General features: G+C 39.9%; 1 protein-coding gene across 1 annotated transcript; it reads right to left on the bottom strand.

Annotated features, from left to right (window-relative positions):
- Positions 1-14,515: 14,515 nt before the first annotated feature.
- On the bottom strand, positions 14,516-16,561 carry LOC111232185 (relaxin-3 receptor 1-like). Its single transcript, XM_022759584.1, has one exon. The coding sequence runs from the start codon at positions 16,463-16,465 to the stop codon at positions 15,263-15,265; it is 1,203 nt and encodes a 400-aa protein (XP_022615305.1). The 5' UTR covers positions 16,466-16,561; the 3' UTR covers positions 14,516-15,262.
- Between the last annotated feature and the right edge of the window lie 1,157 nt (positions 16,562-17,718).

Below are 17,718 nucleotides of genomic sequence, written 5' to 3'. Positions count from 1 at the left end.
ATATGGTTCAGCAGTTTTCTCTTTTCTGCCAGTATATGAGGTGAAATCATATTAAAAGCTGAAGAAATGCCAAAATATACAGGTGTGAAGGAGGTCAAGGGAGTTTTTCACAGTCCCCACTACCTAATTTTTCATATTTTTTTTCTCCAGACATACAGTATATGAGCTCTATTGGTCACAGTCCACCTTCTGCAAAAAGCTAAGCTGCTCTTTGTGTGTACAATGAGTGTTTTCTATCTACATTTAAATTTTGAGTAGTTTTCTTGTGTCTTGTGTTGATTGTTCTTTTATGGCATAGTTTGCCATTTTTCACTTTCTTAGAGTAGATGAGAAGATTAATTCCAGCTATAGCTCAGCGTAGCGTAAAGGCTAGAAGCTGGGGGAAATGCAACAAGCTGTAAAGATAACAATCACCTTACAAATTTTATACGGCTAGCGTGTAAGAAAACAGTTGTCTAACTTGTTATCAAACTGTTACACATCCAACAGACACAGAGCAACAATAGCATTTGTTTGAACGCTATGGCTATGTTCTGTCCTGATGAATGTATAATCCCAGCATTCAACTATAAGCTTCGTGTTGGTTTAACTGTGTCAGCTGTATGTTGCTGGGCAGAGTTTTTTGGCTGAAAGCAACATGGTTGTATAGAGTGTCCTAAACCAGTCCCATTGACTAGAAATTTTGTTTATACACAACTAATATGTAACAGCAAATTAATTCGGGAGGAAATATAACTGCAACTGGATTATGTTTTTTACTTCCATATTGAGGGAATGTTGTTAATTTCCATAGCCTATTTGGCATGTTGATACTAACAATGATCAGTAAAATGTTCACAGAAAACGTATTGATGTATTTTCTACCAAAATATCTTCCAGTACAATATCCACCTGTCGCAACTATAGCATTATTAAACCTTTTTATGGTTATGTTTAGGCACTGGGAGCACTTGGTTAAGGTTAGACAAAGATTGTAAGTTAGTTTAATACAGAATAAGTCCACAGTGTCAGATACAACCTGTTTCTTAGCAATTAACCAAATGACAGTTGTGTGCTTTGTGCACCCGCCATCCATCCCAACCACCACCTGGTGACCTGTTGCTTTTGATTAATCTTCACTGATTAAAAAAAAAAGAAAAAAAAATTGCCTCTGAATGTAATCCAGATAGGATTACATCCCATTGACAGGCTAAATAGCTTCCTTCCAGCAGGCTGGCAACTGGAGGGAAGCTGGAGGCTGAAAAAGCAGGGCTGAAGGAGGTGGACAACTGAGTGGTGAACATGGCAGAGTAATTGGCTGGCAGGCAGGGAGACGTGCATGAGAGCAGGCTGGCAGATGTTTTTCCTGTGACTCAAGGAAACAAGGATTCATCCTGGAAAAAAAGCACAAGGAACAAAACTTAGAACCAGCAATTCTAAGAGGCCTTGAACGTATACTCCTGTCTGAGAAAATGATCTGGCGATGAGTGGATGATGAACTGGGGGCTGCTGCTGGGTCATGAGTTGATGGCTTGCAGATGCACTGGCTAGATGATCAGCAATCAGGGAAGTGGGAAAGTGAGAAGAGCACCACGCCCACAACACACACCTACAGAGAGAGAGAGGTAGACAGGGGAGCACAGGAGACAGGGGAAAGAGAGACACACTAAACTCAAGCAATAAACAGGAGGCATGGCCGAGGCCGTGGCCTGGGAAACCAAAACAATGAACTGAAAGATGCTGAAATGCCGCGTAGAGCTATGGGTAACTTCAGAGTCAGGTGAGAACTCTCGTTCACCACTATTAGCAAGATCTTTCTCATTAAACGGTCATGATTATGATAATTAATATAAAAACATTGATTCATGCAGCTAATGTAATAATAATAATAGTAATAATAATAATAATAATAATTAGTGCAGTATTTTAGAATTGACATCTCTGCTCTTTGGATATAAACACGCTCTTCTTGGTCAACATTTTCACACACACCTCTATGGTATTTGTGAGGGAGAGGATATGGGTGTACAAGATACCAGGTATCAAACATAATCGAAGCCAGTGGGTTCAATTTTCACCCAGCGACTAGGCAGCCAGCTGAACATCTTAGACTTATTATTATTATGAATAGCAACTAAAATCCAATACAAGGCTGTACATGCATTGAAATTTCTATTTTGTCATGCCAGGCACTTTCGGAAATGATATCACTAGACAGCCAGATCCTTGTCAGTGTTTCCATTCAGATAATAGAACTTGTTAACACCAGGATAAATTACAGTCGATATTGTTGCTGGTCATCATGGCTCTTGGCTCTTTCATTCCTTTCTCTCATTATTCCATTATTCATAACAACCCCTCCCCTTTGCATTTGGACATAAATAGTCAGATTACTTCAGATCAATAAACAACCAATTTCCAAAAATAATGTTGAGTGTGAGTGAGATAAACACAAAAACAATGTCAAGTAACCACAAATAATACATACATTTTTATTTATTTTTTTTAATCTAAGCCAACCAGCACCATGCATTTCAGAAGCTGACCCCCCCCCCCCCCCCCCCCCCCCAACACAATAGACGGGATAATTGAATCTTGTCTTGACCACAAACACAGAACAAAATTGCTTTCTGTTTGTTCGATGCTTTGTGTCTAAATTTGAATGATTTCCCTGATCACTCATGCAGCCCTCCCTCCTCCCCACCTGCCTGCTCTCTCCTGCTGCATCTCTTTCTTTTCTTTCTTACAACTTTTTGTGCTGCTTTAATCTTCTGAAATCTCATTTGCATAGAAAAGTAATTTCCCACATTTTCATACAGTCCAGGTCAGAGGGGGAGGGGGTTCTGTCATGGTCGGTTATGTTGCTGTCTTTTCTGTTTAACAAAACACTGACTGCCATCATAAGAACCATGTTGAGATTTTGAATGCTTACACTCATAAACTCACTCGGTAGTTTAATTCAAAGCGCTCCCACTGGATTGGAACAGAGTTGACTTTCTGTAATAGAATGCAAAACAGTTCTTCATTAAACTTTCTCCGACCTTTTGTGTTTGTATTAATAAGCACACTAAAACAGCTAGCACAACTTTCTCTTTACATAGATATAGATACGGATATGGATTACAAACTGACTGACACTGGATTTTTGAGGCCGATACTGATACAGATATTTTAATATATCCGCCAATGTAATTGTTTAAATATGATATATATATGATATGTGTATATATTTTTTTCAGATTGAGAGCAAGATAGGTACTAAACAGAACATCCTACAGTTGAATAAAACTGGACAAACTATGCAATGGTGACATTACTGTTTAGCTAGTAGTACTTGCAACATATATTTGCAATAAGATAATACTGGCCAATATATTGACCAAGTTATCAGTCCTGTTCTGATATAGATAGAAATGTAGATATAGATTTAGACTGAGGTTTATGGTAGATCTGAAACAACTGGTTAAATAATTGATTAGTTGATCGACACAAAATTAAATTTTTATATAATCCTTAGATCGTATTATAAGCTTAAGTGCCAAAAATGAACTGGTTCTAGCCTCTCCACTATGAAGTTCAGCTAAATATCTTTGGTTTTTGGTCTTGGTCACACAAAGTAACCAATTTGAATATGTGTAATTTGTGTAATTTTTATACTTTTTTCTTTCATTTTATGGACCAAGTGATTCTAATTGAGACGATGATCAACAGATTAATCTAAATAAAAAATAATTATTTGTTGCTCTTGCATACATGTTGATATGTAGTTATAATCATGTAGAAAGCAGTGCTCAGTGAAACACTGCAAACAGAATCAGCCCCTGCTGAGAGAAAGTAATGTGATCAACATCATACAGTACACTGACAGCATTTCTCTTCTTAATCTCAATCCATATTAAAATCATTTTCCCTCTCCATGTGACCTTGTTTCATCTCTCTAGCAAGTCAGCTTGGAATCTCCCCTGTTAATATGGGGCAACACAGTTAGCTGATCTGGTTTCTCTCAGTAACTGAAGATAAAGCAGTGTGCTCTCCAGGCACTATCTCAGCGTTCTGTGAAGTCTCTCTTAAGAGATAACAAACAAACCCACAATAAAAGCAAACTGCATGGACTCGAGCGTGCCCACTGAAAACTTAAAAGCTTAGGTGTTTTTTTAAATAATTATTTTTCTTCATTTAATGGCCATGTTATTTTCCAGTAGTGAATAGTGTTCTCTACAGATATGTGTAATATTTTATTTCACTCACTTTTTTATGTATTTGACACTCACCTCTGCCATTTACCTGCTTTTATTGGCATGAGTGACAAATATGCTTGAGTCCCTGAGCTGACAGCAGATCATAGCTGCAGAATGACTGTTGTTAATTCAGCAATACACACTGTTATAGCACCAGGAAATATTTCACAGAAAAATGCATAGATGGATGGATGTATGGATTCCATGAGGATAGCTGAATTTGATTCACCCCAAGAAAATGTCTGATCAATATTTCAGGCTTTCAGTCTCTGGAGGAATCTGACTTGTGAATTGTTTTTCATTTGAGAAGCCCAATGGAAAACCTTACGGAGGGTCCTGTCCACTTTTGAAAGTGCTAAAAAACAGTGTGAGGGCAAAGGTTAGAACGCTCAGTGTTATCCGCATCAATATAAATCAACCAACTGCACAACCCACTTGTCTTTCAGTTTCAAAGATCAGAGCTACATGAGTTTGTCCCTCCTTGATGAGGACAATAATATGTGAAATGTGCTAATTCTATTAATAATTAATATTCATGATTCTGAAAGTGTGTGGTTATTATGACGTTCATATTAAAACTAAGACAGGTTCTGTCATGAACTTGGAAATGAACAACAAATCTGAAGAATGTAAGTCGCCATGTTAAAAAAAAGAAAACCCAAAAAAACCTGTATACTTTCTGAAATCATTAACATCTTTGCTATCTCAGGGCTGACAGGAGCAGTGATATACTTCAGTATTTTGTCAAAACCTCATCTCATCATGTTGTAAATATACGATACGGTTGAGAGTGGCAAAACAAGCTGTACATTAATTTACCCGTAATCTGTTTCTGAGAATTTTCCCTGTTTGCTTGTTGATAATATTAATGCACAAATTTCAGATTGAGCCAGTAAATAGGTCAACATCTTTGAAACATGTTGGCAGCAAATGACACATGCTTCTCTGAAGGACTGAAAAATAACCTTCAAATGTTCAGTCTTTCAGCTTTCACTTAACATGCTTCTATTGCAGAGAGCTGAGACACTCTCACGGATACTTTTTGTAGATCACATTTATTACTACCGATTATAGAACCACAGCTGAGAAATCAGTGAGGGACATAATTTGACATTGATAATATTTACACCTAATAAAATTATAAATTTCTCAGGAAGCTATACTGGTGCTGCCCTCTTGGAAGTGATCTGCGTGTTGTTAATGTCTGATTCTTTTGTTATATTTACTGTAGTTTCACAGATGTCCTTTTTATACATTTTGTGCTCATGTTAAATTAGATTCAATCCCAGCTGCTTAATGTCTGTCTGATCCTGGTGGATTTGGGTTCTTGAAATAGATCGGAGCCCTGAGGAATATGACAGCGGCACAGTACTTTAAAATGTTTTTTTTTTTATCGTTTATATATTTTTTCAGCTATGTAGCATCAGCTTTTCATTTTCAAATGTAGGAAAAGCAGCCATAACACTGCATCATTATATCTCTGAGAGGTAGCAGTGACCCATTGTGCATCATGATAATGATGACGATGTTGCCAGATGACAATGATGATGATAATGGTGGTGGTGGTAGTCATCAGCAGCAGCATTAACAGCAGCAGCAACAACAAAGCAATTGCATGATAATTGTGATCCTTTGTCCTTATTTTGAAGACATTTGAGCCATGTGATGATATAATAATCATCTTACTCTGAGTGTAAAAAAATCTTTCTTCTTAAAAGCTGCCCCATCGTTTAAATAATGAGACTAAGAGTCAAACTCAAAGGTCTGGGAAACTTTGCTTAGGCTCAACAGTTTTGAAATGTCAACATCAGATACTAACATGCTCACAGTGACAGTGCTAACATGCTGATGTTTAGCATATATTTATCTTGTTTATCCATCTTAGTTTGAAGTGTTTACATGTTAGCATTTGCTAATTAGTTCTAAGCACAAATTACAACTGAAGCTGACAGGCTGAGGCTGAGTGTCATCAGCTTTTCAGGTATTTGGTCATAAACTAAAGGACCAATCAAAATGATGACCTGAAAGTGGCGCTGGAGGAAAAGTCAGGGGATCACCAAACATATTACAGTTCATCCTCAGGGGGGACATGAATGTCTATTTTCACTATCCAACAGTTGTTGAGACATTTTACTCAAAACCAGAAATGTCAACCTGATTGTGGTGCCCAGGGATTAGGATTCATCTTCTGGGGACCATGAATGTCAGTGTGAAATTTCATGGCAAAGCATCCACTAGTTGTTGAAATGTTTCAGTCTGGAACATAGTCCTCTGGACAGATGGGCAGACCGTAGCATACCTAAAAATACATAAATCTAATTATCTCTCTTCACCATACACACTTTCAACATCTGTTAATTATTATTCACTGTTACAAACAAGATGACAAAATGACAAGGTGTCAAAAATTAACATTTGTGTTTCATACCTGACAACCATACCTCTAGCCATATGAGGTTGGTCTGCGCTCACTCCACCTGCCTCCCCAGCTTGGCCTGGTGTGTGTGATAATAATGGCCCCAGACATGGATGACAGGATCTGTCCCATTCTGGCTTGATGTATCTAAAGCTTTCTTTGTCTTGACCTGGGCTTCATTACATGGCAAGAGAAAACAGATAAAGCTTGAAACACTGCCTGGTATTTTAGCTAATCCATTGTTCCTCAAGGCTGGGCAAGATCTTCATCAGCAGCGAAAGGTCAGAAAGACTGCAGCAGCCAGTGAGGCTGAGTAAATCCTGGAGCTGTTGCAAGTGACCAAATGCATTTTGTAAAATGAACGCAGGTCACTGGAATTTTGCAAATAAACAGATCTGATCAGCATTTAAAAAGCTTCAACCCATTTTACCTTTAGGCAATAATTGCAGGAAGTTTGATGCTGAACTCACTACGTTTTTTTCTAGACTGGTAAATAAATAATTTTCCAAGTCCTTGATTCCATCTGCTATTAGGCTGCTCAACACAGACAATACTCATTTTAAATAATTGTTATTCATTGGATATGTTGTTCTATTTATTGCTTTTATTTACTACTTTCATTTATCGTTTTACTTATTGTAACTGTCCCATTCCTTTTAATATGTTTTAACTATATCTGGTTGGTTGATTGGTTGGTTGGTTGTCTGTTGAGACCGAATGTATGGACTGGGAAGCTACAAATGAATTGCCCATGGGGGATGAATAAAGTTGTCTGAACTGAACTAAATAGCTGCTATGTAGCTATGCTATGTAGCAATAGCAAAACTTGCAAATAACTCCTTTAAGACATACATCGTACAAAATTACTGTCGTTCTCATCAGCCACAGCATGTTAGTATTGTCATAGTGAGCATGTCAGCATTATGGGTGTGGTTAGCATGCAGAGTTTAGCATTTAGCTCAAAGTACCACTGTGCTAAATTGCAGCTTTAAAGAGCTGCTAGCATGGCTCTAGACTCCTAGTCTTGTTTTAAGGTACATCACTACTCTAAACTTAATTTACTTTGTTGTATTGCAAAAGTCTCACCGAGACTGCTACAGACACAGACTAACCCTAACCCACATTCCACATTGAACTAAATACACATAATGTCATTCCACTATTTTTAAAAAGAAAAAGTATCATTGAGCGCATGTGTGATTCTTGTATCTTTTTGGCTGACACATTCCTCCGTGTATGTAAACTTCTTCTTTACCTCCAGTATTTTCTTATCTATTTTCGGGATGCTCGCTGAACAACACCATAATCTGCAGGGATTTCAGGTTCACAGAGGAGTTGCTTGACATGGACTTGTTTCCCCTGGTCGACAATGAAAGAAGTCAGGATTCTTGAGTCTTATCTCTCTGTAGTGCCTGCAGCATATAGGCATAATGCAGGGCACAAAGCTGCTAAGACATTTGAGTGATTCAGACAAGCAAAGAGAGACAAGTGAAGAGACGCATCAGGAGGATTAAAGAATGTTGCATCAAATATATCCCCATACAACATTATGCATATAACAATGTGTCACAAGTCAGCCACATTACCAGCTTTAGTCTCAAGCTCTTTATGTGGGAGGCAGCAAAATGAGTAACCAAAATTTGCCAGATAAAAATGGTATTAAGTGTCCTTTTTCGCTTAGATGACAGCCAAGATCACAGGCATGCACAATGGGTGAAGAAGCCTCAGGCAGAAAATCTGGCAGAATGTGAATCATGACATATAATAAGTAAGTAGTGAGTGTCTCTCAAGAAGCCACTGGAGAACATATTCAGAAGTTATTCAGCATTTCACAGAGCCCATCACTGACAAGGACCTGAAAAACAGCAGGGGAATTGATGGGACCAAAGGGCATGACCAAGATTCTTAAAGACCCATGGGTATGTTAAATGTTTCCAACTTGCCTCCCTCCCGAATGAGAGGAGGCAGAGAGGTGGCTCGGGCGCTGTGGAACACCTCTTATCCTCCAGATACTTTTGGGGAAAATCTGAAGACTCGGAGCTGACAAAAGAGGGTGAAGTAACTGACTTTAGGGCTGAAAGATTTGGGAAAATAATCTAATTGGGTTTTCTTTTTTTTAACCAATATTGTGATTTTATATGCAATTATTTCCTCCTCCAAGTTCCTTATCTTCTGTATTATTCAACAAACACAATCAATAAATCATTCTGTATTATGACTAACACAATATTAGATAGATTAAACATAAACAATTCTTTTCTGTAGGCCAGGCCTATATATCTTGATGATTTTTATTAGATACTTGGATGATGCATGAATTGATATGAATGACATATTCATAGATTAACTACTTCAATCACAGTAGTATATTGACTGATTTGTTTAACTTACAGCCTTGTAAGCATGTAAAATTTTCAGTCGTTATGCAGACATGGTTGTCTTCATGGAGATCCCAGCTGGCAATCTCCTGTCTTGAGCCGGCTGCAATGTTTTCCCCTGTATGGTCATCTGTGAAGTAGGCAGTTTGAAGGCAGCAAGCTTTGAGATCATAGTCTTCATTAATGAAATGCACTGTAAGACTCTGATAGGGCTCCGCTGTACAGCTTGACCACATGTCAGTTGTAGTACCGAAAAACTCCGCTGTGACTCTTAGCTTGCATTTTTTATATGGGTCCGGTATGGCAACCTGGCTAAAATATGTGTGGGAGGACATGCTGTACCGCTTGTCCAGTGTATTTATCAAAGCCGTAAACCCAGGCTTGGTCACCGTGCTGAAAGGCATCATATCTTTCCCCATGAACTCTGTTATTGCCTGAGTGATCTCCCCATGCCGCTTTGAATTACGTTCATATGGAGTTATGCTTTCAAAAATTTCGGTCAGTGATCCTTGTCAGGTGGTATTTGGCTTAATTGACACACTGGTGGTTGGCATTTTAGCCATGCAACTATTGTACATGGCTTTGTTGTGCTGATACAAGTTAGTAGTGTTTCCCGGTGAGGTAGCAACGGTAGCAACACAGGTTCTGCACAATACCTGACGCTGTGCAGTATCTTCTTCTTTTTAAAGCCGACGTACTGCTCCTCTTTGTACACAAAAGTTTCGGCAGTGCCAGGTTCTGTTGAGCCTGTGGCCATTGTACAACAGGTCAAAGTGTAGCGTGCCACGTTGTTGCTCCCTTCTTTTAGCTGGCTGCTCTACTCTCGCTTGCATGTCACATGATCAGAGTGTAATCGCAGCCTTTGTGGTTAGAAAATCTTGTTTTATCATATCGCGGTATTATCGCAAATGCGATTGATTGAGCCCTACAGCATGGCTGTGATCGAAAACTCCACCCCAGCAGGCTGCAGAGGTCCACTCAACATGGGGGTTAATATTGGCATAACCAGGGGTCCCCCAGAATGAGTAATAATTGCTGAGAATCAATGACATGAAAGTTATTGATTTCATGGTGGTTACCCATCATGCTCATGTGATGGGTGACATGGCATGGGAGCTCTCCATTCGACAACGGCAGTCCAACCTGGAGTCGAGGAACACCACCGCCACACGCACCTGGTCAGGAAAGAGGAGCTGTGCTAAAGAGGATGGCTCACCAGCTGGCTTTTACTGGACAGGTCCTGAGGAAGTGACCAGAGTGGCCGCAGTACAGGCAGAGGTTGCCTTAGATCCAATGATGTCACTCTGAGGTAACCTCCAATGGTGGTTCCCCTTACTTTCGGCCACTGCAGTCGGGCAGGTAGTCAAAAACGGGTATAACAGGTAAGTCAGGTGGAAAAGCTGCAACATGGAAAAACACAATAGACAATCTAGCAGGGAATGAGTGGAAATGAAGTATAATAAAATAAAATGAACTCCCACGGAGAGAAACATGCCGCTTTGAGTGTTTAATTAGTTATGACAAGTGAATTGTGGCTTTGTGAGTTTGTGAAAACGAGATAAGTGTTTTTTTTATTTACCATGAATAAGATTCCCACTTAGAAATGCTCTTGAGATAAATGCCACTGAAGAGGATTACATTGCAAGAGGGCAATAATTTTAAATTGGTAGATAAGGGAAGTTTATTATAATAATTGAGAGACAAGGCGGCACAAAGAAAAAACAGAGGATTAAAATAGCAAGGAGAAATAAGGGGAGTAAAAGTGTGTTTGCGCACACAGTGACATTGATTAATTGTGGTTGTGGTCTCATTTGTTTTAAGGCATTTTCAACAACAACCGCCTTGTGCTCTTTTTTTCAATTGTTAAACGGGACCTATTATGCTCATTTGCAGCTGTTTGCTGTTTTTTATTCTGGCACTCCACTAGGGTAGCTTTGCATTATTGGCAGTTCAAAAAATAAATCATTTTTTATCTCATTCTGCCTGTTATGTAACCCCTAAATTGAGCCTCTGACTGAAACAGGCAATATTAGCTCCAGGCCCCCGAAACGGTAAAGCCCACATTCTTTTGATTGGCCGAGGGGTTGCTCCCAGTGCTCATGAGCAAAGCTTCATCCTCTCATCCTCGTTTGGAGGTTCTGAAGGCAAACTGTAAAACTACTAAGTAAAATAAGATAATTGATTGGAAATGACAAACTCTCAAATCATGTCGAGCCTGAATCTCATCAGGAACATAACGGGGCAGCACAAACATCCGCAGCGAAAAAGATTACTGCAGGATGTCTCTGATCAGCAAATATTACACCCATTACCTGCTTATTGTGTGACATAATGATGGATATAGTCTTTAAGTCACAATCCGTATATACATATTGTCTGTTGATTATTTGTATGCTGGAGTACATTAAATGCCTGTAATATAACAGAGAATAGAGAACGAACGTCATCTCCTCACGAAAGTTGGAGCCTAGTGTTAAGAGCAGCCTGAAGCCTGAGCTTTTATATCACAGGGTTTACTTTTACATATCTTTATCTCATTATTTGAAAATTAAACTTGGCCACATTTAACATGGACATCCTACATGGTAACATTATATCTATAAGACAGAAAATAAGGAAAAGCATAATAGTTCCCCTTTAACTAATGAGGAGCCAGCATCTCCTATGTGATACCCCCACCTCTCAGATCTTTCATGAGCTGCCCAGTTTGTTGCCTTACATGTATAGATAATCAGTTTAGCAGTATGGGGTCTCCTTCACCTCAGGAGCTTTTGATTAAAACTACGTTGCACTAACACTCTTATGTGTTTGACCCACATCTAAATAATCCCATCCGTGGTTGAAAAAGTCAACTCCGCCTCTGTTAAGTCTGCGCACGTGTACCACTAATGAGGGACAATTAGATATTCTAGAGATGCGACTGTCATTAGGATATCATTAGGTCCTAAAGAAAGGTCAGCACCAAGGGTGTTGTTCAACCTTCCATTACCACTTCCTGTCCCAGGGGGAACTTAGATGAGTATTGATCAAACAGCCTGACATGAATGGTAGGTTAGTGTATATTGATAAGTCTATTAGCTCACTGTTAAAACTCCATGTACTCCTGTTGTAGCAGTGGATTTCTGTATGTTGGATGTGGTATTTTGTCTCATAAAAAAATAAAGAAAAAGAGAGCGAAAGGAGGAAAAAAGATGCTTTGACACTTTTATGGGCCCTTTAGCTGTGTTATCTTATGAACTCAGACATGACTTCATTCTGAGAGTGTGCAAGACAATCACCCAGTTCTTTGAATTGCAGCCAAAGCATAGTGTAATATAAGAGATAAAACCTGACAGTGCTATAATAAAATATGAGCTCAAAGTCTTTCTGCTGTCTTGACTTCCTCATGAGTCAGCCAGTCCTCCATGTCCTGCCCTACAGGTATATCTCTTTATTGCTAGAGTGTTTAGAAGTCATTGCTCCATTTCCTCTCAGGTGTTGAATTTTATTGTTATAGTTCATGATATTTAGACCAATCTAAATCTATTCTGTTGGTCAGTCTGTCTGCCTTTCTGCCTCAGGCTGCTGTCAGGGGATAGTAGACCTTTTAGGCTTTACACAAACATGACACTTGCTATTATCATTATGAGTTTTTCATGCCATGTTTTCATGGCTGGCCATTTGGCTGTAAACAAGGAGGCCTACCAGTTGTTATTGGAACAAGGCTAACCCTGGACTGTTTTCTGTGGTGTACACACTAGAGTTTACAGGATGCATGCACTGAGGCCACAAATCTCTGTCATGCAGGTATGGGTAATTAAAAAAGTGATCCTCCACACCTGAGAGTGAAAGCAATGGACCAAGTGTATAAAAATAAACCCATCGTTTAAAACCAGTGATTATAATGGAGAATCACTGATGTTGTCAGACATGCTCATTTAAAAAAATCTGCTCGTCAGGCCAGAGAAACTACCCCGCACACTGACTCTACAAGAGACTGAAATTAAACAAACCGGCAGTGCTCTTTATACAGCAAGCAAGGTGCAACATCGTTAAAGAAAAAAAATTGCAGTTATTTCAGAATATTTGCATTAATTAATGTCCCACAGATTCAGAGTAACATAAGGTTACACAAGTCTCTAATTCTGCTATTTTCTGAAAATAATTCTGTTCCCAGCATGGCTGGATTAACCCACTAGGAGCCCTGGGGTAAAAATGAGCTGTGGGCTCCGGTTGACCCCCCTCTTCCCACTCTTTGTGCATTGTGTATGTACCAGGTTGCCTTCAAGTAGAGTGCACTTAGCAGACTACCCATGGCAGATAAATTATATTTTGCCTAGAAGCAAGCAAACCAAGCAATAGCCACATTTTAACTGGAATATCACCTGACTTCAGGTTAGCAGTCAGTGTATGGCATTTTGAACACAAAATTATTTATCAATATGCAACATCTAAAAACAATATATATATCTAAATGATGATCTAAATGTCTTACTGTAGGTTTTGACACAGAGCCACCATATGTGTCAGGATTAGTTCATAATACAGGACCTTTAATGCTCTTATCATTTCATAAGTGGGGCACATTGCAAGGCAAATTGGCAATTAATTTAAACTAAATTAAATTACTGCAAACCAGTGGTGACTGTAACTCAGGGGCTTTTGTGGAGCAGTTGCTTATCTATTGTCAGATGTCCTTCTCTCAGTATGGGATTGTTTTACAACAACGTTAGTGCCACTTAATTCAGTCTCAGCTGCCTAATTCATCTTCCCATGTATGTGCTCTTTATTCTAACTTGGCCTTGCCCAGTTATTGCAAATAGTTCAAGGTGAGGGTTTTTAATTGAATTTTTACTCCATTTTTATACATCATAAGTTCACACAATATAACACCAAATCAACAAATGTCCTCCATAAAATATCATGATTATGACCACAGTCATGATAGAATACAGAGAGGCAGTATATTCACAGCAGATCACAGTATCACATCAGTTTCACTTGGTAATGTGCTTTTGCAACACATGTAACCTGTGTAATTTAACAGAGAAGGAACAGCTGGTGCTGGCATCAGTGGACTGTCCTGTTGAGAGATGCTTAATTCTTATGAATGAATGGCCTGGTTTCAATATGCTGCAAAGACACACAAATCTGCAAATTTAATGCAAGTTCTAAATGATTAATTATGTTGTTCATTCAGACACACCACGTACATGATGTGCACCCAGTGTGTGTCTGTGTCTGAGTGGAAAAAAGGGATAGGACATTGGTTTAAGTTCTTGTACCTTCTACTGTTTTTGTAGTCTTTTGTTTTGTCACAATTTGAGTCATGAACCTTTTGACCAATCAACTATTATGCAATTCTTTCTCCTAGAAAAATAAATTGCACAGACGTTGAACAGTAGTTGAATTTGCCAATTTCAGTTTTTTTTTTTTTTTTTTTACAAATATGCAGCAATAGGCTTTTCACTTACTTTGCTCTTTTATTGTCTTTCAGATATAGCAAATCTATATTCTGTACACTGTTGACCCACATTTTAAATGATTTGTTAAGGGTTACTTTTTAAAAAAAAAAAAAAATTAGCTTTTACTATATCGAGCAATGTACACAATTGCACCATAGAACAAACACAAACACAACGACTGGCCAGCACACTGGAAAACCTACCCATTACTCATTTCCTATTCATGTTTCTCTCTCATCTGTGTCGTAATTTACACTTGTTGTACCAAAGTAAATCCCTCAGCAGTTCACAGTCAGAGAGTTTTATCAGTGAGATGCTCATGCACTGTTGATAGCGTAGTTTTCAGCCTCTGTGAGTGATGCCGATGGTGTGGCAAATGTTAATTGAGGTTTACAATTAGATTTAACTGAGCTCATGTCAGGCGTGTCTGAGAGCTGCAACTATTTAAATCTCATTTATGACTGACATCTATACATATTCATGACAGTTTACCAGAGAACAGTACTTGCCTGTCAGAGGCAGAGAGAGAAACAGAGAGACGAACAGCAAGAGCCGCTGCATAACAAGTAAAAACATTTACAGCAGAGCGAATCGTGGAGCACGCAGTGAAAGTGAAAGGCGCATCCCACTGGGTAGTCCATCATGATTATGTTGTTTTCAGAAGCCAAAGAGATATTTGATTCTCTGTGTTCAGGGTTGAGATGAATGCATTGTCATGATACACAGCAGATCGATAGCGTTATATGAAGCTTTCACTTTTGTGTGTCAGTCACTCACTCCATCAGCTATTGTGTCACTGTAAGCAAGTCAGACATCCATTTGGACCAGCACCAGAACAGGAGGCGCCTCAGCCACTTTGGCCTTGCGATGCAGCAGGTGAGTCAGGCTCCTGAAGGATGGAGTGGCGTGGAGGAGAAGTTCCTTGAGACCTGCCCGGAACTCCCTGCGAATTAGGCAGTAGAGCACAGGGTTGAGGCAGCTGTTGGTGTGTGCCAAACACACAGTCAGGGGGAAGGCATAGGCCTGCACATTGTAGAAAGCCTTGCTGAAGGGCACAAGGTCAAACTTTATGAGCACTCCCCACAGAGTCAGCGCCTGATTGGGAAGCCAGCACAGAAAGAAGGACAGAACGACGATGACAATGGATTTGGTGACTTTGGAACGACGATTTTGCCGGCCCTGCTCAATCTCTGGCCCTGCTGCACCTGCTATGCGTCTGGTGAGGATTAAGCGCAGTAGCAGCAGATAGCAGACAGTGATTATGATCAGAGGAATAAGGAAACCCAGCAGAACCTTTTGCAGCTGGTATAGACCCAAAAGAAGCTGTGGATCCAAACTACCTGAGTCTGGAAAGCGCACCAGGCATAGCTCCTCATCTGACACCTGGGCACTAGTGGAGTAGATGGCATGAGGCAAAGTGGCCAGCAGAGAGACAGCCCAGATGCCCAGGCTTGTCCACTTTGCCCTGGTGGCTGCTGCCCGCCTGCTGTGCATCTTCAATGCAGAGGAGATGGAGTAATAGCGTGCCACACTCATAGCTGTGAGGAAGAATACACTGGCGTACATGTTCATTGTGGTAACAGAACTGATGATTTTGCACATCACACGGCCAAATGGCCAGCGGAAGTCCAAGGCTGTGTCCACTGCCCAGAAAGGTAAAGTCAGAACAAACTGGAGGTCTGTGATGGCCAGACCCATCACAAAGCAGTTGATGGATGATTGCTTCTGCCTGTAACGTGAGTGCAGCAGGTACAGAGCCAGTGAGTTTCCCACCAGCCCGAGTGCACAAACTATAGAGTAGACACATGCTATCATCACACGCACCACTAGACTGGAGCTGTCTCCTTGAAATTCCATGATAGATTCCTTGGTGAGGAGCTGCAGCCAGCAGTGCAGCGACAGGTTGCTAGTGGGACCTCCGCTACAGTTTCCAGGGTTGTCCTCTTGTAGTATTTGCTGCTCACATGGCTCTGGAGCCAGTGTTTGAACTCCAGTCTGATTCAGCTGCATGGCTGGACTCTCTTGCTCACATATAGCAAAGTTGGACAGCTATGTGTTACAAAAAAGAGAGAAAAGGCTTTGTGATAATTTCATTTTGAGCATTCCTGCCACAGCGGTACAGATGCTGTCTTCTCCCACGATTATCCTCTCCTCCTCTCCTCCTCTCCTCAAGACTACTCACAAGCTCTGCGCGCCACGTCCGCTTATAGGTTCCACGTGAGCGCGCGCAGCTCAGTCGCGCGGTGACGCTCTTCTCCTCACCGGCAGAATGAGCGAGCGCACGTTCTGAAGTCCGCAGCCACATCAAAGTCTCCCTGCGTGTCCGTCAGGGGTGAAGCTTAATGTATTTTGACAGGACACCCGCACCGTCTACATAATCATGTTTGTGCTGTGCCGGTTTTTAAAAGGAGCTTTCGGAGACAATGGTACGCGTAAAATATTCATAAGTGTGGAGAAGACGCCTGTGCTGAACTCCGACTTTACACGACAGTCCAGTATTTGATGTTCTCACACATCTGATGAGCAGGTGCAGATGAAGGCTCAAGGATATAACATGAAAACACGAACTTTACTGGAGGCTTTTTGCAAAGAGTGATGAGCATGGTGCGCTCGGACTGTACAGTTAATGTCTATAGCATAAAGCTGTTTCACACAGTCCCTAAAAAGTGTATGTCCTATTCATAAATCCCCTGGCTGCTTTAACTTTATTAGGATAAAGGAAACCAGGTCAGGACAGAAATAATGTTCATGTATACATTGTATTGTGTATGTGTATACATTTTGTAATTTTGTGAATGATCCTAAACATATGGCAAATTTGTTCATCTACCTGATGGACACCACACACACACACACACACACACACACACACAAAAGAGTTGAACATCATATTTCTCTTGTAAAATTCCATCAGGTTATAAATATTAAAAACTAGATCATGACAGAGGATTTGTATTTTCCCCAAATAATCAAGTTGCTATATGCATTCAGACGAGTGGATGGAGTTTTGAAGGAACTCTCAGCACTAATCAGCAAATGTAAATACAGTAGGAATAAAATCATAAGGGAGTTAATTACAAACAGAACATTTAACTGAATTCTTATAAAATCCCACAACAGACTAATTATAAAATGTTTTCTGGCTCTGAATTTATTCACTTTGCATGATAGTTGTTGTTAAAATAACTACTACTCCGTCCATCCAAATTGTAATAATATGCTTGCTCTTTGTTGTGATATGCTGCAAAAAGCCAACAGTTGTG

This window comes from Seriola dumerili, unplaced genomic scaffold (assembly GCF_002260705.1).
Source record: "Seriola dumerili isolate Sdu_G_001 unplaced genomic scaffold, Sdu_1.0 BDQW01000322.1, whole genome shotgun sequence".
In the NCBI taxonomy this organism is placed as follows: domain Eukaryota; kingdom Metazoa; phylum Chordata; class Actinopteri; order Carangiformes; family Carangidae; genus Seriola; species Seriola dumerili.
The sequence above is the reverse complement of the archived record's forward strand: the minus strand, read 5'-3'. Positions and strand labels throughout refer to the sequence as shown.

Coding starts and splice junctions, on each gene's coding strand:
- LOC111232185 (XM_022759584.1), bottom strand. CDS start 16,465: ATGCAGCTGAATCAGACTGGAGTTCAAACACTGGCTCCAGAGCCATGT.